The sequence below is a fragment of the Peromyscus eremicus genome, chromosome 8a (assembly GCF_949786415.1).
Source record: "Peromyscus eremicus chromosome 8a, PerEre_H2_v1, whole genome shotgun sequence".
NCBI lineage: Eukaryota > Metazoa > Chordata > Mammalia > Rodentia > Cricetidae > Peromyscus > Peromyscus eremicus.
In genome coordinates this window covers 30,052,630-30,076,008 of record NC_081423.1, presented here as the reverse complement: position 1 = coordinate 30,076,008, position 23,379 = coordinate 30,052,630, and the positions used below count along the sequence as shown (strand labels likewise).

General features: G+C 43.0%; 1 protein-coding gene across 1 annotated transcript; it reads left to right on the top strand.

Annotated features, from left to right (window-relative positions):
- The first annotated feature begins 235 nt into the window (after positions 1–235).
- Positions 236–21,447, top strand: LOC131915973 (hepatitis A virus cellular receptor 1 homolog). The gene is made up of 8 exons (XM_059269281.1): positions 236–284; positions 3,313–3,645; positions 7,297–7,491; positions 10,581–10,649; positions 12,494–12,543; positions 15,316–15,427; positions 16,776–16,812; positions 21,298–21,447. Exons 1-8 carry the CDS (start codon positions 236–238, stop codon positions 21,359–21,361), a joined length of 909 nt encoding a protein of 302 aa, XP_059125264.1. The 3' UTR covers positions 21,362–21,447.
- Positions 21,448–23,379: the final 1,932 nt, after the last annotated feature.

Sequence of the window (23,379 nt, the reverse complement as noted above, 5' to 3'; positions counted from 1 at the left end):
TGTCTCTGCCTTCAGTTTTCTGTGTTTGCTGCCTTATCTATCTCATGACCAGAAGCGAGATTGGTGGCTGAATGTGAGGAAGGACTGGGAAAGAAGAGGATGTTTGGAAGGACAGGGGTCCCTAGCAGAAGGAAGGGCCTGTGTGATTCATAGTCACAGTGAAGCCATGCCCTGATACAGTGTGCTGAGTGCCACAGCTAACCAGTGTCTTCTCGTTATCCTTCAGGTCAACACCATGATGCATCCTCAAGTCTTCATTTCAGGCCTCATACTGCTTCTCCCAGGTAAGTGAGTAGGTGAGCTGGGGGATGCTGAGGAGGCTAGAGCTGGCAGAAGAGATGACAATCCTCAGGCCTTTTTGATTATGGCTTATGTCATGAGCAGAGAACCAGGATAAATTGTAGCTCCAAAGAACTTTCTTAACCTGTATGAATTTCAAAACTCATGGCTAAATAAATATGATCACCAAGAACATGTCAGGCATGAGGTGAGAACACATGCATGCATGTGATGGACAAGTAAGGGTGAGTGCACATGCATGAATGTGATAAATAAGTATGGGGTGAGAGCACATGTATGGATGCTATGGACAAGTAAAGCTGATTGCATGTACATGCATGTTATGGACAAGTAAGGGTGGGTGCACATGCATGAATTGCATGAATGTTATAGTCAAAGGTTAATAAAAAATTGGAAACAGAGCTTTCCATGCATGATGACTACTCAAAGTCAGCCTTCATTACATTTCTTTGTGTATTTTTGCTTTTTAAAACCATTTTCATATATTTAACTTAAAAACATTCTAATTCGAAGTGTTCTATGAAAGGGGGGATAGAAGGAATAATATAATTGATTTTGAGACAGGGTCTAAGTTAGTCCAGGCTGGCCTCCAACTCTATAGCTAGCTGAGGATTACCTCAAACCTTTGATCCTCCTGCCTCTACCTATAGAGAGCTAAGATCACCGGTGAGAAATAAAATATATTTCTATGACTTAATTGTAATAGCATGTATTTTATTTGTGATCATAAGATATTTTGTTGTAGAATATTTTTTAAGACATGTTACATTTGTTTATGCTGTGGAACATTTGTTTAATGATGCAAAGATGTGTTGTGGGTTTTTTTGTTGTTGTTGCATTTGTTTAACTCTGTGAAGCTGTGCTTCTATTAAAAATACCTGATTGGTCTAATAAAGAGCTGAACAGCCAGTAGCAAGGCAAGAGTAAGGATAGGAAGATCGGCAGGCAGAGAGAATAAATAGAAGGAGGAAAAGAGAGAAAAAGAAAGGAGCAAGAGAACAAAAAGAGCAGGGCACTAGGGGCCAGCCACCCAGCCACCCAGCCGCATGGCGAGCAACGGAGTAAGAGTGAAAGTAAAATATACAGAAGTAAGAAAAAGAAAAAGCCCAGAGGCAAAAGGTAGACAGGAAAATATAAGTTAAGGAAAGCTGGCTAGAAATAAGCCAAGCTAAGGCCAGGCATTCATAAGTAATAATAAGACTTCAGTGATTTATTTGGGAGTTGGGTGGTGGGCCCCCAAAGAGCAAAGGAGCTAAAAGAGGCCAAGCAGTGGCGGCGCATGCCTTTAATCCCAGCGCTCGGAAGGCAGAGCCAGGTGAATCTCTGTGAGTTTGAGGCCAGCCTGGGCTACAGAGTGAGATCCAAGACAGGCACCAAAACTACACAGAGAAACCCTGTCTCAAAGAAAACAAAACCAACCAACAAACAAAAAACAGTATTTAGCAAAATCAACTAATGAGTGTCCCAGTAAGATATATACTCATTATAGAACAAGGAACGCACTTTCTAGACCATGTCCCAAACTCACAGCCTAGGCCTGCATATAGGTGGTTAGGAATCTCATAGTTCATTGTTTTGTGCTTTTGTTTGTTTATTTCTTTGTTTCCTGTGCTGGGATCCAACACAGGGGCTAGCATGGGCTAGCGCACTGTATCATTGAGCTCCATCCTCAGCCCTCAGAGTTCCTTTAAAGGCCACTGTGGAAGCTGTTGGTATTAGATTTTTATTCCATCATCCCCAAAAGAATTATATTTCATCATTTCAGTTTTTAAATTGCACCATTACATTATTGGTTGTGTATTTTCTGAGTATGTGGTCTTACTTTGCAAGTTAGTAGGTCTTGCTCAAGTTCTGGAATGTCACCAACTTTTAAGAAAGGACCTCTGCTTAGTTAGTGTGAGTGTGTGAGTGTGTGAGTGTGTGTGTGTGTGTGTGTGTGCATCTATGTGCATGTATGTGTCTGTGTGTGTTTTAAGGGTCAATCATAAAATTCAGAATAAGCCTCAATCTCTCCTTTCTGAAGACTGACTTTGAAGTTACTAAGATTCTGCCTTGAAGCCAACAATGCTTTTCCAAAGCCCTGGCTCTGCTCTTTGATTAGGAGAGGTGGGAAGAGTGAGTGATTTTGTTGTCATAGCACTGGGTGGGGGGTGAGGAGGGATGGTTTGAGACAGGGTCTCCAAATCCTGGGCCTGCCTTCAACTTACTAGTTAGCTGAAGCTGGCCCTGAATTCCTCATCTTCCCCCCTCTACCTCCCAAGTTCTTGGATACAATTGAGTTCTGGGTTTACAAGTGAGTTCTGGGTTTAAAAGCATTACCCACTGCCCAGCTTCTGATATAGAAAGTTTTAAATTTTAAAAAATGAAACATTTGAGCTGGTCTCAGTGGCATATGTTTAATATCCCAGCACTTAGGAGTCAGAGGTGGGAGGATCATGATTTTGAGCCAGATGGAGTATAAAAAACCCTCTCTCCAAAGAAAGTCACTCACTGAAGTTGAGAAAAGAGAAGAAAAGCTGCGTGAATATCATACAACCAAGAAGTTGTTTTGTTCTCAAATGGGTCCAATAAGTGATCAAATTGAGAAAGAATATGCTAAGAGACAACTGTTCACAGTCTTCAAATTCAAGCTGTAAAACTGGACATGCAATCATAGGATTGGGGAGGTAGAGGCAGCCAAGTTCTGGGAGTTTGAAGTCTGTTTTATGCAGCAAGTTCCAGGCCAGCCAAAGCTACAAAGTGAGACCCTGGCTTAGAAAACCAAATGGTAACAGCAAACATTAAGTTGTCATTCCCTCCAACCCCTCAACTCCCAAAACACCGATGATAAAGAAGGGCTGGAGCTGTAGTTCAGTGGACAGCACTTGTCTCAGTTTCATAATACCCTAAATTAAATTCCAGTTCAATACCCCCTACTGTAATTTTTCTGAAAAGAAATATGAACAAAATTTTAGGAAAATGTTGGGTACTAATTCTCCATTTCTTCCCCCTCTTTTGTTTTTTCCATCACAGGTGCTCTGGGTTCTTACACAGTAGTGGAAGGTGTGGTAGGTCACCCTGTCACACTGCCATGTACTTACTCAACAAATGGGGGAGTCACTACCGCATGCTGGGGCCTCGGGGAATGTAAGTCTTTTTACTGTGCAAGAACGCTTATCTGGACCAATGGATATCAAGTCACCTATAAGAGGAGCAGCCATTACCAGCTAAAGGGGCATATTTCAGAAGGAAACGTGTCCTTGACAATAGAGAATGCTGTTCAGAGTGACAGTGGTCCATATTGTTGTATAGTGGAGATTCCTGGGTCTTTCCGTTATGTGACCTACTCCTTGGAAATTAAACCAGGTAAGCTTTCTTTATTTCCTTTGTTTATTTCTTCAAGTGACCCTAGTCCTCTGTGTGTTAATATTTTCTGTTTTCCTCTAAGAAGGAAACCTAAGGTTGCTATAAATACATTTGTGTATAGGTGGAGAATTCTGCTCCCTGTCTGCCCTGTCTTGGGCCTTTGAAATAGGTCTCATATCTTGTCACACAATTTGTTGCTTGAACACTGGAAATGTCCACATAGAAGAGGGTTCCCTCCAACACCTGTTCTCTGTCACTCAGCAGTGTACTAACAGATGAGCAGCAATGGCTAGTTATAGATGACGCTGACACACAATTCCCTCCAATGAGCTTTATTAGAGTGAGGAGGCCCCAAGACCGAGATCAGACCCTAGCTGGGAGGGAGAGCATTAGACAGAAATAATACCATCTATGAGGTTCATCCCTTGATGGGGTGTGAAGAGGCTTCCAGGGAAGGAGGGGCTTCTCTTTACAACCCAGAGAAGAGTTTCATTAAGAGCAGAAATGTGAGAGGGAGAGAGGGAGGACGAGAGAGAGAGAGAGAGAGAGAGAGAGAGAGAGAGAGAGAGAGAGAGAGAGAGAGAGAGAGAGAGAGAGAGAGAGATGCCATGACTGGAAAGGTAGGTCTACAGAGGATCCTCTTCAGAGAGCAGCCTGCAAAATAATCCTCTCAGAATTCCCCCTGAGGAGTCTCAGGCTGGTCCCCAGAGCAAGGAGAAAGTCTGACTTGTTACATCTTTTAGTGGTGGAGGTGTTAGCTGCTAGGTCTCAGGATGAAGGCTAACTAAGGTGCTTGTTAACATATCAAAGCAGACACTAGCTGCCAATCTCTGGCCAGTACCTGGCAGCCACCACGGAGGAGAGTGCTGGAGTCATGAGCCATAGTTAGCTTCCTAGAGCTTTATTGGGAGAGAGAGGAGAGAGAGAGGGAGAGAGGGGAGAGAGAGAGAGAGATAGAGAGAGAGAGAGAGAGAGAGAGAGAGAGAGAGAGAGAGAGAGAGGACCAGAGAAACAGAGAGACCATGCAGAAGGAAGAGAGCGGAAAGAGAAAAGTCAAGGGCTTCTACCCATTGAACCATTTTTCTGGATCTCTGTTTATTGATTGATTTATTGATATTAAGACTAGGCCTTGCTTTGTAAATCAGGTTGATCTGGAACTTCTTGCTCATGCCTTAGCCTCCCCAGTGTTGAGATAATGGGCATGTGCGACCACACCTCCTTGGAAAACTATGCCTGAGAGGCAACTTAGGGAAGCCAGAAGAAGCTGGTCATAGTGTGTGCAAAGAAAGATGTATAGAGATGGCATTGGGGGAGTGACATAAGGTGCTAAGTGCCTATCACAGTGTGGAATTATATTACTTACCTGGCTGAAGTTAAATGATTCTGGCCTTCAAAGGAACCCACTCACATGAGAATAAACCCACATTCAAATACAGAGAGAGAGAGAGAGAGAGAGAGAGAGAGAGAGAGAGAGAGAGAGAGAAATCAGTAAAAAAAAACAAACTGCCTTATTGGATGTCTAGAAATTTGTCAAGCATGCCTGAAGACTTGGGTTCTGTCCCTAGAACTGCAAACGCACAATAACCAAGTGAGGGCTGTGGTTGTAGCTTGGGAAATGCACTTGTCAACCACACATTCCTGCCTAAAACTGTGGAGTTAGATTTCCAGCCCTCGAAGGGGGATAGGCATGGCATGTCACCATAGAATTACTAATTTCAGTTGATTAATTGAAGGTTTTATGAAGCTTAGAAATTCGTTAACAGGTCAGTGCTTACAAAGTCACTGTTTGAGCACTGAGTGAGTCCAGAAGTGAGCCAGCAACTCTGATTCCCCCTTTAACAACCAAGTCCACATTTTCTCATGGTTTAAACACAGGGAGCTTCCTCTTCAGCTGCTCTGGGACCCTCATCAGCTCCTTTGACTTTCCCATCTACCTGGGAGAAAAAATGCCCCAGGGCAAGAGAAGCAAAGTTCCTGAGCTGGTGATTCTTTGCTGGGTTTGTTCTCACAGTGATCTGCTGACTAGATTGTTCGCATGCTTGCTTTTCTCCACCTCAGAGATTTATACTCTCCAGGGAGGGTGTGTACTGTGCTCAGGCCTCTGCCCACACATTAGACTGGATCAGCAAACTGACCAGACCAGGTTAGAAAGAGACCCCCTGCTGCTGGGAATAGTTTTCCTGCAGCACAGCCACACCCACTTCCTGCTAAGTTGTCAGCAGGGACTTTCACACTGACTGACATGAGTGCTTGCTTTTGAACACCTGTTTTTATGTTCCTGAAACAAAAATCCTTTCATCTGACCCTCTACATAAAAGGGGCTTGAGGGCCAGTGAGATGGCTCAGTGGGGAAAGGTGCCCACTGTGAAACCTAATGACCTGAGTTCAATCCCTGGGCCCACATGGTGGAAGGAGAGAACAGACTCTGAAAAGTTATCCCTGGCATCCATATTTGTGACATCCCACAAACACACAAATAAATGAATAAATTATTGTATTGAATTTAAGGGGGTGCTCTACTCCCAATACTTCCTACGCATAGTAGGAACACTGCAGGTTTTTCTTTATTTCAAGGTAAACACACACTATATTAAAGGACTACATTGTATTCAAGGTAAAGAAGAGTTTTCAAAGCAATCATTCCTCATTGTCCAGGTTTTTGTAGTTAGCACAGTCAAGATCAAAGGAGATTACTTACAGGGAACATATGTGTCTGCTGACACAGACAGTATGAGTCCTGGCTGACTGTGTGATCCGAGGACCACTTTGCCTTAGCTCCTGTCTAGGAACTCTGCACACTGAGACCATCAGTAGCTGTTTGGATCCTTACATCACTTTGGATGCTGTTGACTTGTGAACTGTAGGTTGAACCTGCCTAATCCAAACATTCCAAGTCTACAGTGCTCCAAAATCTGGAACCTTTTGAGCATAGACTTGATAATTCACCTTGAAAACTCAACATCATGAAAGTATCATGTACAGAATTATCCACAGTTTATAAAATTACCTTTTAAGCTATATATGTAAAGTGTAATTATATGAATGCTAGCTACATCAATCTGTGTTTATACTTGAGCCCTACCCATAAGATATTACCTATATGCAAATATTCCAAATATTTAAGCAAGATTTAAATTCTCAAACTATGCCAAGCATTTTTGGATAAGGGGTATTCACCTTGTCTGTCTTACATTGGAAGGAACCATAGACAATATCCACTCTCTACCCAATTGTGCAAATCCCATTTAGTTGGGGTTGTGTGGGATCTGCATGCTAAGATGCAGGGCTATATGTTGTGTCCTCTGGGGACTGACTGAAATGAACATGCTGGGCCTGGAAATGTGGGTGAAGTCAGTCACCACTGAGAGCAGTGCCAGCCCCTCATAACCTCACAGTCTCACAGCTATGCTTAGACATCTGAGGACCTGACACCTGTCATTTATACAGTGTGTCCTTAGGAACATGGGCTCTGCACTCAGCTCCACGTGATAAGTGCAGCTGCCTCCTATTGGTCCTGCCCAGTCCTAGTTGGTCAATAACAAAGAACAGAAGTTCAGGAGAGGAGCCTCTTTGGGGACAGTCTCTAACGGGTGCTACAGCTTGTCTATTCTTGCTTGACTGATTCTTCTTTGTTTCAATTTCTAAATGCAGAAATTCCTACAAGTCCTCCAACAAGACCCACAACTACAGCAAGACCCACAACTACACGACCCACAACTACAGCAAGACCCACAACTACAGCAAGAACCACGACTATTTCAACAAGACCCACCCATGTAACCACATCACCCCGAGTCTCCACCTCTCCTCCTCCAACACCAACACACACACAGACTCACACACCAGGTACAACCCAATGTGGTTCAGGCCCCAGAGTCCTTCTCATGAGAGTCGGTAGGACATAGACACTGAGTCAAGTCAGAAGTATAATATAGGTAAAGAGTTCTTAGCTGAGCCCAAAACAGCTTCACAAAGTCTGTAATTTTCCAGTCATAAGTTACATTCACCTTCTGCTCTGCAAGACCTTTAACATGGAGCACACCTGTCTCTCCATATCAGATTCCCAGGTGATTGACTACTAGCCAGACTTAGGTGGATCACTGATCTAGGACATCTGATGAGGATGGTGGGAATCTGGTCCAGCTGGACATGAAAAACTAAGGACTGACTGAAAACTAGGGTCAGGATAGGGAGACTCTTGACCCTTTACATCCATTCTGGAATTGGGCCACCCAGCTGAGGCCATAGTTCAATGAGGCTATCATTTAGCATTTCCTGAGCATCAGGTAGTATGCTGTGTGCTTCCAGATGCAGAGTTTAATTCTCAGACACTTGTGTTCTATATACCTGTGACCTGTCCCTATTTTATAGTGACAGGAACTGACAGAGTCAGAAGGCTCATGGTGGAAGTTATGAGGAGAGAAAGTGGCTCAGACTCTGTCCCTGTTCACTTGGGTTGGAAGCTGGCTCTTCTGATTCCAGGGTTAGACCTCTGTCATGAGCATGGATCCTTGGAGGGTTTGTTGTATTTCCACATCCTCACTAGCAAGGCATCCTAACTCCACCCTTTTAAAGAGGCAATGGGTGCCTTATAAAGTTTACTTTAAGGATCTCTCAATTTATTCATGTAGCATGAAAAGTGCAATATGAGTCCTTTGTAGGGATGAAAAAAACACATCACATTCAAAGGCTTTACAAAATGATTTAACATGCTCATGCTTTTGAGTGAGGCCATGTAGTTAGTTCATCCTTCATTCAAATTGCCTACAGGTAAAGTTAATATTAATGGGTAGTAACCTGACTTACAGATGGGGAGAAGTTTGCCATCCTGAAGGCAACTTTATGTTGCCTTTATAGCTGTGAGAGGGGTTCTCGAAGCTTCCTAAAACGTGTCCATCCCTTGAGGTAGGGCTGGATCCTGACAAGCCGAGGAAGCCACACAGCTTTCTGTCATTGTTGTTGTTGTTTTAGTAATCTGATGTGAGGTATTTATATCCTGTCCTCTCATTGGCCTTCTAGTACTTTCAAGCAGGAGGACTCTGAAGGACTGGGCTACACGCCAAGGGTGCAGAGGCCTCTAGGTTATAACTGGGATTTTGGAGCATAAGGATTGGTGAGAACAACCCTCTGTTCCAGGCAGCTGCACACACTGAAGAACTGTGAGATCTCTCAGGATTGACAAAACTTTTCAATGCTTAGTATCTGCCTGCTTCAGAGGATGGGCTCGTGAACTGAGTTTGGAGAGCATGGACAGGTTTTTGACTTGACTGGAAACTGAGATTTAAGAGAAACATTGGGCCATGAGCCCAGATGACATCCTGGGAGTTGTTTAATATAATTTTATAGTTCTATTGTTAGTTTACTAAAGAATTGCAGTTGAGGGTTGACTGTCCAGTCCAGGGAGAAGGCAAACACTCTGGCTACTGTAAAAAGGACACATATCCTCACATCCACCTTGTGTGCTCATCCTAGTTGTTCAAGACACTATTCCTGGAATCTAGGATGTGATGTAGTAAGAACAGGACAAAGTGACCCAGGCTAGAGAAGCAAGATAATCTCGTGATGCCTTTTATCAAGAACTGAATTTTGTAATGTGTGACCGTCTGACATTTGGGTTGTCCTGTCATTAGTTCAGAAAGACAGTCACATCCTCTTACAGGACAGTAGTGCAGAACAGGAGGGTGCTGATCAAGTGTAAGGATCAGGTTGTAGTGAGGTAGGGGATCCAGAAAGACTCTGAGGAGCCTTAAGAAGCCCAGGTTTAGGTATTCCAGTCTGGCCACAACCAACTTACTCCAAGATCCTCCCTTGTTCTGAAAAGGGAAGCACTTAGAGGACTCCCAGAGAGGCAAGTGCTCAGCTCTGCAGGTGAAGTGAGCTGTGGGTGAGAACAACGTAGGGACTCCAGAAGAAAAGGGAAACACAGGCTGCACTAGAGTGTTCCATGAGGAAGCCTTTGGTGAGCAATGGAAGATGAGTCAGAAAACACAGGAAGTCACTGTTAGTACAGGAATGGGTGGAGGACAGGAGACCTTGTCTCAGTCTGTCTGTCACTCAACCAACCAACCAATATCAACCACGAGAAAGAGAGAGAGAGAGAGAGAGAGAGAGAGAGAGAGAGAGAGAGAGAGAGAGAGAGAGAGAAAGAGAGAGGAATTCCACAGCACAAGGCAGGCTGCAGAATAGAATCCATCCCCCAGAGTGATGTGCTACCTTGAGAAGAACTCAGTGATGAAATGGTCCGTCTATTCCATGTTGTGAATTCAGTGAGCTCATCTCCATGGAAAGAAGTGTGAATAATCTGGGGCTTGAATAAGGCCTGCCTGGCGGTAGTGGCGTAGCTGTGCGGTGGTGGCGCACGCCTTTAATCCCAGCACTCGGGAGGCAGAGGCAGGAGGATCTCTGTGTGTTCAAGGCCCGCCTGGGCTACAGAGTGAGTTCCAGGAAAGGTGCAAAGCTACACAGAGAAACCCTGTCTCGAAAAACAAAACAAAACAAAACAAAACAAAAAACAAAAAAAGAATAAGACCTGCAGTGAAGTGTGTAATGAGAAACTTTGAAACTTCAGGTCCCTCTCCTAGAATGACGCTTGTCTTGATAAATTGGAATCTTAACTGAGTGTTCAGTCCTCCATGTGTTAATATTGACTGTATGGGTCAGAGGAGTTCAGGAGTCTAGAATGGAAAGTGTGAGACAATTCTGAATCCTGATAAAGCTGTCCAGAATATTAGGACACAGATCATTTGCTCAGACAGTCCCCATCATTGGATACATTTCTCAGAGGAGTCAGCTGATGTAGAAATGAGTAGGAAGGAGTCATTCCTGCTTAGAGGCTGGGGGAGACACTGGGGGAGGTGACAGTATGTTTTGTTTCTATTTCCTTGGTGGGGCCAAACTCCAAAGCTGAAACAGTTCTTGCATTGTTCTCATTCCAGAACCCACTACATTTTATCCACATCAGACAACAGCTGAGGTGACAGAAACCCCATCCTATACTCTTGCAGGTAACTAAGTTCTCGTCCCTTATCCCCTTGGAAGGTCCAGATTTTTTTTTAATGCCGAATGCCATTTATTGAAGGAGGGAGGAGGTCTTAAATACAGGCTTACAGCATAGTGGGAGAACCCCGGAGGGCAGAAGTTCACTACTGATGATTTACAATCTTGCATCTAAGCTGTTAACGCTCATTATGCAGGATACACAGACAAGGAACTTCCCTTAAGCATTCAGGAGGGTGGAACCCAGCAGGGAACTGGCATAGTGAGGCTATCAAGGTCAAGGTCAGCAAGCAAGGCAACAGTTACCCAAAATGGGGGCCAGGAGCCTACAGGTCCCCCTTTTACTACAAAATGAGCTTCTGACTTGTGTTGTGTGGGACGTCAGCAGGTCACCTTACCCATCATGGAGACGCCTGCCCAGGCCACACAGGCACTCTGTCTTAGTTTGGTGAATGCCCCCCAGACATTACCCGTCTCTGAATACTCATTATCATACAGGCTCAATCACGTGTGAGCTGCAGAGTTAACTGTTGCCAAAGATCTCAAAGTGTTGCTGGGCTTGCGATCTGTGTTAGACACAGAAGAGACCAACAGAAGTCCTAACCCACCCATAGCCAGTAGGCTAAAGGCAACTGAGCCATTCAGAAGGTCCAGATCTTGATGAAGCTGGTGAAGAATAGGCACCCTCTGCAGCAATATAGATCTGACATTGTAAGTGGTGGCAGAAACAGAGACACAGCTCCATTCTATCTCCCCACAGCATCCTCAATTGGTCCTTTCCCCATAAGCTCTTCCATTGAGGCCAAACTAAGCTGTATGGCTTCTCTGAAGAAAATAATGTCAGGGACAGTCAATGTGATGGAGTGTTGAAGATATTTAACAGGTCCTAAGCACCTGGTCATTACGAAGACAGATGCTTAGGAAAGGAATAGGGCACACTGAGGCACGCATATGGACTTCTCCATGCAGAGCACTTAGGTTTCTTTACATTGAGTATATATGTGATGTGGTGGCTCTCAAGTCAGGTCTCTGGAGATTGCTAAGAAGTACTCTATTCCCTTGTTGCTGTAGGTTTTGAATCAGTGCTCCAAGATGTCATTTACAGCAAATATATTTGAATAATTTTCTTCCACAAATAATGTTGTGATGTGGATTTCTCAGGGATATTTCTTATATTCAGGAATGGGAGAGAAGGGCTCTAAATGCCAGATTTCGAAACATTATTTCTGGAAGGTCTTACTAAGGGCTTAAGTCAAAAAGCAGAGCCTAGACTGTAGATGCTGCCTAAACCTAGTCATTGCCTTTGGTTCCTTGGAAGAGCTCTCACATTGAATAACATGTAAGCACAGTAATGTGAAAATGAGGAGGACTGTGAGTCATCCCACCTTATTCTGCTGGGCAGGCCAGTTTTAGCAGTAGTTGGGGACTCCCATAGACCTGTAGTGTTCCTACTCATTGTGTGGCACTGTGTGTACATTGCCAGCAGAGGTGTCTGTCATTTACTAAAATTAGGAATATGGAGTCATCTGATGTCTGCTGCTCCATCTGTAAAATTCAGTGAAGGGGCTCCTTGTCAGGATGTTACAAACCTTATGTATGTCTGATATAGGATTCTGTGTTTCATACATAGACACAGAGAAACAATGAAAACAATAGATTCCTTATTATAAAACAGACATTTCAAATGTACTTCAAATATAAGATGTTCAAAACATGCTGTTCAATGAATCTTCTGACATATTAAATCCTAACCCTCATACAGTATAAGACACCTTGTGGGTAATATTTACAGATGTAGAAAAGAAAATCTAAATTCTTGTAATTATAATTAATTTTCCTTCTTCTTGAGCAGATTTGAATTACACTGTGACATCCTCAGATGACTTTTGCAATAATTACACTGTAAGTATATTCCTCACCAATTTATTAGCCATATTCACTGGTATATTTTCTGGGAAACTATTTATATTTAAAGATTCTGTCTGTAAAGTGAGTTTACAGATATTTGTATCAAAAAGGAGAAAGGAAAAGGAGCCATTTATAGTGGTATCTTCCTTATTCTTAGAACTCAGAAAGTTAAAACAAGATATCAGAAGTTTAGGACCAGTCTGGACCATTAGGCAACTTGGGCTACATAGTGAGACCCTGTTTAAAAAACTGTAGATAAATAAATTAATAAATATATAAAAATAAAGAAAATAAGAGTTGACGCTTATGTAGAATGTTTGAATTCAAGTTTATCTAGGGTCCCCTTATATTATTTTTCTACCCAGTAACCATTCTTCGTAGAGCCCACTGGTGATATTTTTTTCCTCACACAAATCTCCACATAACTAACCTATTAAGGTCTTAGACATTCTTAATTTTGCATGATTTTTTTCCTACAATTTCTCTATAGTAAGCCTCAGATTTTTTATTTTTTTTTTTCTGAGAAAGGGTTTCTGTGTGTAGCTTTGGAGTCTGTCCTGGAACTCACTCTGTAGCCCAGGCTGCCTTGAACTCACAGAGATCTGCCTGTCTCTGCCTTCCAAGTGCTGGGATTAAAGGTATGTGCTACCACCACCTGGCATTCAGAGTGTGAGATTTTCTATGGTTAAAAGTTAAGTTAAAAAAAGAATGAGTTAACTAGAGGGGAGTAAGTAAACATAGTGCAATATCAGAAACTGTCATTCTGTGTTGAGAGTATTTCTAATTGAGCAGACTTGTACTGTTTTTAACACAACCCTGCATGGTGAAGCTCCAGCTGAGCTTGGTTAACTGCAGTGCAGGCATCTTTACCAGCAAGAAGAAATATTTTAGAATTAAATTCAAAACAAGAAATAGCAACATCTGGTCTCTGAAGCTGTCAGTCTGGCTCTAGGTGCATTGAGAACAGCGCACAGAGCTACATTTGTGTGCTTGGGTCTAGGTTTTTAGTTTGTTTTTTGAGACAGGGGCTCCTGGGGACAAGGGTGACCTTGGATTCTCTATGGAGATGAGAAGATCATGAGGTCTGGGACCTCCTGTTTCTACTTCCCAAGTTCTGGGATTAGAGGTGTGCACCCCTATGCCTAGCAACTCATCCTACATTTTGAACCTGTAGATCAATTTTCAAGACTCCATCCATGAAAAGGTTGAAAAAATATTCAAAGATGAATAAGAAAGGATAGCCATTGTTGTCATTCATGATCAGGAAAATGAAATGAAGTAAACGTTCACGTGGGCACAGTGGACCTGCCTGGGATCCAGGCACTCAGGGAGGTGTACGCAGGAGGATCGGAAGTTCATCATAATGGCTACCTAGTGAGTGCCAGGCCAGCCTAGGGTACATTGAGACCCTCTCTCAAAACCAACAGACATTACTTTATACCCCCGCACCATTTATCAGGAAGTACCTGAGAATCCCTTTCCTATGAACCCTACTGAACACGTTGTTTGAGGATGTAGAGACAGAGCTCACAGAGCTTAACTAACTTGTCCATGGTCTCCCTGACTAGGCAGAGGAGCTGGGATTGTGACTCCAAAGAAGAGGCTCATACATTGGCAAAGACCTGGTCTCTGATCCTCCCTTTCCCTGCAGTTAAACCCATCCTGTGGGCTCTGTTTAGGGTTGGTAGATGAGTGCTAAGCTATTAGAGGGGCCTCACCTGCTGCCCAGCCTGTCTCCTGCTTATTCAGTATGTACTTATCCCTGATCACCTGCACCAGGGCACTAGGGTAGATTCTGCATTTCTGTCTGATCACACAGTGTTAATCAGGCTGCATCTAGAAAAAGAGTCTTCCTACTATTTTTAGAAAGTTATTAGATATAATTGTATGGTTTATTTTTTTTCTCAACTCCCTTCAAACCCTTCCATGTACTCATTTCTTGCTTTCTTTCTAATTCATGGTCTCTATTCCTTAAATAGTTACATATATATAATATATTAGCACATATAGTATTTAATATGCTATATATTGTGTATTATATAAGAATATAGTGTGTAATATATTAATATATACTATATGTAATTGTTAATATATGCCTAGTAATTGTATATATGTATTATATATTACATATATTCATATTTAATACCTATATGTATTCCTATAAACATTAATATAACCTGACTAGTCTATATGCTATTTGTGTGTAAATGTTTCCACACTGACCATTTGGTATTACATGTTTATAAAGACATGGAATCTTGAGTTGCATTTACATGACAAGTGGGGTCTGTGATGGAAGACCAGACCAGGAGCTGAGCACACTGAGAGAAAGTTAACTTAGCAATGGGCTATTCTTTTTTTCTCTTTTAATATCATAGGATGGTTTATGGAATTTCGGGAATAACCTACTGACTATTAAAGCAGACATAATCACATACATGATGTATGAACCTACATTAAGCATGAAGTTAAAATTGTAACTGAGGTATCCATCCATGTAATCACCTCAAACAATACAGAATACACTTCCACCATCATCAAAGACACCAAATTCGCACTGTCTTGGAGTTCCACTGCCCATTACCACCTCAGATCCTTGGTTCTTCCTGCATATTCCAGACTAGCCACAGGCCAATAAAGACTAAGCTCTAGGACCTAGAGTCTAGGTTAAGGTCAAGCACATGTTTTCTGTTCCTCTCACTTGCTGCCCCTGTGTTTACCGCTGTTTATTTATTGCTACTGCTCTTTTATTTGTTGTTTCCTTAGGAATCGATCCCTTCACAGAAGCAGCAGAACATGACTAATGACTTCTATATCGGCATCTCCATCGCTGCTCTGCTGCTGCTGCTGCTGCTTGTGTGCACCCTGGCTGTCACCAGTAAGTGATTTCACAACTGTCCCCAGGGAAGGAGAGCCAGGGTTCCTCTCTTTAGCAAGTGCACATGTCACAGGGGTTTTGAGTTCACATGGCTTCCATATCCCCAGATCCAAGACACACAGGGTAACCCATGTACTCCCCAAGGGATGTGTTAGGACCCACAAAACTCTGCAGGTGATTTCTGGTACCTGGTGAGTGCTCTGTTCAGTGATCTTGAACCATTGCTGCTATGTCTCCAAAGATTCCTACTCTGCAAAACTTGGCCTCATGTTGTCCATACTGGTACCGACCTTAAGAGGTAGCTGAGGATGACCTTCCACTCCAGATCCTCCTGCCTCCAACATCCAAGTGCTGGGCTCATGGGGATAGACCACAGTGCTTGCCTGCACTCCTGTTCCCAACTCAGTCCTTAGTCTTTCAGTTGTTGCCATCGACGAAAGGGAAACATTATAGTTTCCATAAAATAAATTAAATACTACGACACAAGAGATTTTGGATAGGTTTGAGAACTTTTAGAACACTGTAAGAACTTTGATGTGTTCTCTCCTTTCCTGCTCTTGGGATCTTGCTTGTTTCCCATGATGATACTGTTGGATGTTCTGGAACATAGTTAGTAGAAAAGGTAATTGAGACATTGGTAGGAAGCCCCCTAACTAAAGCTGAACAGACTCTTTGAAGGTGGCACCCAGGCCTACGTGGCCCTTTCCATGAGTTGTTCAGCTGTACACAGTGTTTCTTTCTGTGTGGTCCATTCCCTGTGTAAGAACTTCAGCCATGGACTTTACAAAACACCATGCATGAGACCATTACTGACCTGTTTCACAGGAAATGGGGAATAAGAATATGCCTGTCAGATTTCAGATATTTCCCTTCATTATTTAAAGATGTTCATCCTAAATCATTATTTAAGATGGATCTAGTGTCATGTGTTTATAATACCAGCATTTACAAGTCTGTGGCTAGCCTGGGCTACATATCAGATCATGTCTAAAAGGGAGAATTATGTAATAATGGAGTAAAATTCCACAAATGTGTTCCCTTCCTTAGTCCAAAATTGTTCATTCCTCCCTTATGGACTTGTTCTCTAGCAGCCCATTGTTTGTCTCGGTGAACAATAATTTACTCATCTCATTCTATCAAATTAGGCCATGTGGATGAATATCCCCGACAATGAGTGGAAAGAATATTCTTCCTGCGGGGTGCAGGAAGGAATTATCCAAAGTTACCATGGAACAGTTCAATCAAAAACAGAAACAAGAACCTTGATTAGGAGAAATTTCATGAATGTTTCTGATAACATGTTCAATTTTTCTTTCAATTTCTCCCACCTCTTCCTACCCTAATTTAGGGTACATCCTTATGAAAAAGAAGTCGGGGTCTCTAAGGTAAGCTGGCGTGGATTGTGTTGATTCTTTTTAAACTAACAATCTTGAGAATGTCTCTCTGTGTTCTCTCTCTCTCCCTCTCCTTTTCTTTCTTTCTTTCTTTCTTTTTTTTTTTTTTGTTTTTTGAGACAGGGTTTCCTTTGTGAGCTCTATGGGTCCCAGAACTCGATCTGCAGACTAGACTGGCCTCAAAGTCACAGATATCCACCTGCCTCTGTCTCTTGAATGCTGGAATTAAGGGCGTGTGCCACCACATCCTAGATCTCCATGCTTTCTTTTGTTACTAAATCATTCTTTACTAATAGATTCACTGATTAGTTGGTTGATTTGAGATAGGGTTCACTAAGTAGTCCAGACTGGCCTGGAACTTCCAATGTAGCCTAGGCCAGGCTGTAACTCACAATCCTCCTGCCTCAGACGCTTTCACTCTGGAATTATAGGTGTGTTCCACAATGCTTGGCCCCCATTCTATAAGTTGGATCCCCAAAGAAAGTTCAATGAGTCCTTTTCTTGTTGCCCTCATTTCTCAGAGATATTTTCTACAATCTGTATTTCCTGCATTTACGGTAGGACAGGAACATCTCTTTTTTTTTTTTTTTTAAATTTTTATTTTGCAATACAATTAAGTTCTACATACAGGCACAGATTCCCTTGTTCTCCTCCCTCCCGCCCCCCTCACCTTCCCCCCAGCCCGCCCCCCATTCCAATCTCCTCCAGGGCAAAGCCTTCCCCACAGACTGAGATCAACCTGGTGGACTCAGTCCAGGTAGGTCCAGTCCCCTCCTCCCAGGCCGAGCCAAGGGACCCTGCATAGGCCCCAGGTTTCAAACAGACAACTCATGCAATGAGCACAGGACCCGGTGCCACTGCCTGGATGCCTCCCAAACAGATCAGGCCAATCAACTGTCTCACCCACTCAGAGGGCCTGATCCAGTTGGTGACCCCTCAGCCATTGGTTCATATTTCATGTGTTTCCGTTCGTTTGGCTATTTGTCTCTGTGCTTTATCCGACCTTGGTCTCAACAATTCATGAGAATAGGAAGAAACAAAGTGCTAGAGAGGCCCACAGAAATCCACAAAGATACCCCCACAACAGACTGCTGGCAATGGTCGAGAGACAGTCCGAATTGACCTACTCTGGTGATGGGATGGCCAAACACCCTAATTGTCGTGCTAGAAACCTCATCCAACTACTGAGGGATCTGGATGCAGAGATCCATGACTAGGCCCCAGGTGGATCTCTGGGAGTCCAATTAGCGAGAATGAGGAGGGTTTATATGAGAGGAACATCTCTTATAGGTAGTCGCTGAGTTCTACATTTTGCTTCCTGGAGCTGGTAATGAAGGAGTTGACTTGATCCACTCTTGTTTCCTCATTGTTTTCTTTCACTGAGTTCCTATTCTATTAAAAACTGATGAAGTGTATCACAGAGCATGTAAGCTAGTAGACAGGTCCTTTTAGGACCTTTCAGGCAAGTATGATGGGGGTGATGGGATTAAGTGGTGGGCTGTTTGAAGAAGCCCAAGGGAGCAGAAGATTGAGAGGAAGATCATTTCTAAAGATGCCGGAGTGTAATAGAACTGTGGTATGGCCAGTGTCTCCACACTCCACACCAGCCCCCTTCACTCCCTATACTCCTGTATGTCTTGCAGGATCCTCAGTTTACTACAATTGGGGAGCTCTGTTAGTCTCTCCAGTGTCAGCCCCCTGTACCTCCTCTGTGCAACATGTTTATAACAATCTAGTCTATTTAATTTGTCTAAAGATAGGCTGTCCACAGGACTATGCCTTTCAGTCTAATTCCATTCAGTCCTTCAGGCTGCCTCCATAGACTTACCTGTGTCTATGTTAAGCACAAGAGCCAAGCCATAGGCCAGGCGGTGGTGGCGCACGCCTTTAATCCCAGCGCTTGGGAGGCAGAGCCAGGCGGATCTCTGTGAGTTTGAGACCAGCCTGGACTACCAAGTGAGTTCCAGGAAAGGCGCAAAGCTACACAGAGAAACCCTGTCTTGAAAAACAAAACAAAACAAAACAAAACAAAACAAAAAAGAGCCAAGCCATAGACTGGGCCTTGTCCAGTGTCAGGTCCTTTGAAGTGTCTGACACAGGTAGTTCTTAATATGTGTCTATCATACCTTCCCTTCACAGTAATAATTCTATAAGGTAGGAACTACTATTAGCCTCATCCTATAGATCAAAAACAGGTCCATAAATATGAGGTCACACTACACTGGCCTCAACCTCTGAATCCCATGCTTATAAATCTAACTGATATATATATATATATATATATATATATATATATATATATATATATAACATAAATTGAACTTTCTGAATATAGAATGGAAATAATCGTAAGAGTTGGATGAACACAGCATGATTTTAGTCTTGTTCCTGTTAGTAAAGTATCTTTTTTTTCAAAAATTTAATTTAAACTTCTTATTTGTGTATATGAGAGAGAAAGATAGGGGTAGGGATAGGCAGAGGTGGGGGCATAAACAGGGACAAGGACAGGGACATGGAGAGGACAGGCTCGAGTGTGTTCAAATACACCTGCATGGAGGCGTGAGTGTCCTTCTCTGTCCCCCACTTTGTCCTTTGAGGCAGAGTCTCCCTTGGACCTGCAGTTCACATTGTTTGCTTTGCAAAGGTCAGAAAGTCCCAGTGATCCTCCTGCCTCTGTCTCCCTCAGTGCTGGCTTACAGGGATGCAGGCGATGTTCTACCTGTTACCTGGGGGCCTGCATCTGAACTCTGGTTCTCCTGTTTGTGCAAGGACCATGCTTAACTGCTGAGTCATCTCTTCAGCCCCCAAAGTTACTTTTTAATCACTTAATATTAAAGAAAATATTGGAGAAAACACAACACATAAAGAAGAGGGGGAGAAGTTGGGGGAGGTGGCACAAGCCTGTTACCTCAACACTCAGTAAGCTAAGGCAGGAGTACTGTAAGTTAATGTCCAGCCCAGACTTCTAGCAATGCCCTGTCTAAAAATGAGTAAATAACACCAGGTGTGGAGACTCACACCTTTGATTCCAGCTCAGCAGACAGAGGTGGGTGGATCTCTATGAGTCCAAGAATGTCTGGTCTATGTAGGAATTGACAAGATAGCCAGTGCAACATAGTGAGACCCTGACAAAACCAAGTGGATGGATGGATGGATGAATGAATGAATGAATGAATGAATGAACGAACAAACAGACAAACAAATAAATCAAAAGCAAGAAAAAAAGCCACAAAAACAAACTAACCACTGCATGACACACTCTGGGCATTCTCTCATGACTTTCTCTGTCAGTTATATCACACTGACTCAGGAGTGTCCTGACCCTCCACTGTTTCCCTACATGTGTGACTTCCCCAGGCAGAGTGGAGCTGGATCTCTCTTGTTCTGTGTAATTCTCAGCACAGGCATGTTCCTTATGTGGCCGACTGGAGACGCTCGTTTTTGTTCTGCATTTCAGTAGTAGAAATGGCTGCTGTGTACAAATGACAAAACTCCACTGTGTCAAAACATCATCCCAGAGAGCCTCTGTTTTCTTCCCTGGTTTGCCCCTCCATGAGTTCTAGAAGCTCAAATGTCATTCCACTGTGCCTACCCTGATGAACAGGGGCACAGGATGAGCTCTGCAAGTGAAGCCCCTTCCACAGCTGTTGGAGTGGGCCAGCCACAAACACCTGAAGTGCTCTCCCAGAATTCCTTTCAGTCCAGTGTCTGATGTTGGTGTGCATGTGATGTCTGTGAATGTGTGTCATACAGTAATCTTTGAAACTGTGCCACAGACCACCAGCTCCAGTGCAAAGACACTGCTGTGTGACTTGACATGTTTTTCTACTCCATGCTTAGTGTCAGAGGATGTAGATGCTGTGCAGGTTTCAAAACTCTCTCTTTTTAAATAAAGAAATCTTTGTATTATTGTGTGCATGATTTGTGTGTGTGTGTGCCCGCGCGCGCGGGCACACACACATGTTCCATGGCACCTGTAGAGGTCAGAGGACAGCACTGTGGAGCTGACTCTTTCCTTCTGCCTTTCCAAGGGCTCCAGGGATCTCACTCAGGTCACAGGCTCTCCTAACCCTTTCTAAAGTGTCACAGTGCAAGTAAATACCCAAGACATCCAGTTCCTAGCCAAGTTCCAAATAAACATCCTGATATGTACCTTGGTTTGCTGCCTAGATATCTATCTCTAGATCTCCCACTTTTGTGTTTTATTATATTAGTATATTGAATATATATGAGCTGCTTTAGAAAAATTCTTAGTTTGTCTGATGCTTATTACAAAAACAAAAAGGAAGAAAAAAATCTTTTCCACTACTTAATGCCAGGGGCCTGTGTGGATTGCCAGGGTCCTGTGTGGCACTGTTCACTGTTACAGTTTTTGTGAATGGGGCTCCTGGAGTCCTGAGCATACATCATAAATGAAAGTCCTGCTCAGACCTGAAAGGTGACCTCTTGTTCTTTCTTCAATATCTCTCTCTACAGCTTGGTAGCATTCCATGTCTCTAAGATGGGAGCTTTACCGAACACAGTGGTTGTGTGGCCATGAGCTGAAGACAATGTCTACATAAATGAAGACAGTCATTACCCTACAGAATGAGTCCCAGTGGCCCTCTGAGGGGCCTTCTGTCTGAGACTGGACTGGACAGTGCAAACACCCTTTACAGCTTTAAGGTTATTTTCTGTGTCGGTTCATCCAGCAGTGGTGGAGAGGGTGACCCTCAGCTGTTTGTACTCAAACTCACTGTTAACATCATCGTAAGTCTTATGTTCACACTGCCTCAGTCTCTCCAAACACTACAGTGCATTCTCTCAAACATGAATGTTTTAGAATGTTGTGTTTCCTTTGATGAACATAATCATCAATAATATAGGAAATGGACTGATACCTTGGTTATTAAAACTAGTAAGAGAGGAATGGGATTGAAAAGTTAAAAAAGAAAAAGTAGGAGCTGGAGAGATGGCTCAGTGGTCAAGAACACTGGCTGCTCTGCCAGAAGACCCTGGTTCAATTCCCAGCACCCACATGGCAGCTCACAAGTGTCTGTAACTTCAGTTCCAGGGGATCCAGAATCTTCACACAGACATACACATGCAGTCGAAACACTAATGCACGTAAAATAAAAATAAATAATTTATAAGCACAGGTAGGAGGGGCATCCTGAATTTACAAGTATTTGATGATCATGTTAAATATTTTATTGTAATTTGAAATGTCACTTCCCTTACCCTCCCCCAAGGGGTAAAAATCATGGGAACATACAGGTTTTAATTTCCCTAATAGATAAATAGAAGGCACTCTAATGTCACCATTAGAGTGGGTTATACTTTCTTGTATCTCTGGAAATATGATACATTATTATGTGGCTAATCTTAGGATAAGGATGGGTGTTTTATGTCAGGAGAGGTTGCCATGGTGAGAATGGACCAGGCAGACATCAGGGAAGAAAATAATGGACCAAGGACTGAGTTCATTAGTGCTGTTTCCACTGCAGTCTGACTTGGTGCTCAGTGTCCTGTCCTCACCCACTGGACTCTGAATTAGGTGCTGGAAGGAAGCAATGCAGAAATGGCCATGGTCCTCTCATCTGCCTCCTTCCTGATTCCTGCCTGGTGACTGCAGGGCTCTGAGATTGTGATGTCTGCTCTGCTCTTCAGTCTTCCTAGAGATGCCTGATAGACATGAACGGGTCTGGAAATCTGTCTGGCTGTCCCACCTAGCATTTCCAATCTTTTTTGAACTCAGGAGACTCAGGAGCATGGTGACTAGTGAAATTCTGTGAAAGCATGTGGGACTCAGTGGAAAACAGGTCATATACATGGGCTCCAGTACTGTCAGTGGTAACAATAGGGTAACCTCTATGTCTGTTTGCTGTTATCATGTCCACACTTACCTTGGTGGACAGTGGTCATTGATGAGAGATTAATGGGGTCATTGAGGGAAAGGGGGGAGCAGGACACAGGCTCTCTGGATGAGAGATGTTCTGTTCCAGGAGTGACTGAGTTTGGGACTTTCACTGGCTTCGTTCAGAGTTCTAAATTTATAGTTTTCTTCAGATTTAAATTTATTTCAGAAAGACAAAGCATTTTTCATAGTGGATCAGTTTGTCACAATCAATGAAATATTTGGTTTTGCTAGAGTTACAAAGTCTGTTGTGCTGGTATATTGGTATATTTGTCGCCAGTTTGGTTGTTGAGAAGAGCAGATTTTCAAGAGGGTATTAATTTCTAATACAGTTTGAGTAATCCCTGACTCCAGTTAGAGACACTCAGCCCATAGGAGGGCAGGATGCTGGATCTCAGTCCACAGTCCATTGCTGTTCCACAGAGTTCTAGGAAATGAATATGTATCTGATTGGGGCTTTCTTGAGGAGCACAGATGGTGGGAAGTTGCATTCTGGGTTTGTCAAATGGAGCTTCTCTTGTCTGCTCTAAAAATGATTGTGTTTAAACTACAGTGTTTTATTCTTTTTTCTTTTTCTACACTCTTTATTTTTTGGTTTTTTGAGACAGGGTTTCTTTGGTATACGGTGTTGTTTCTTAATTTCTTAATTTTCTTAAATTTGA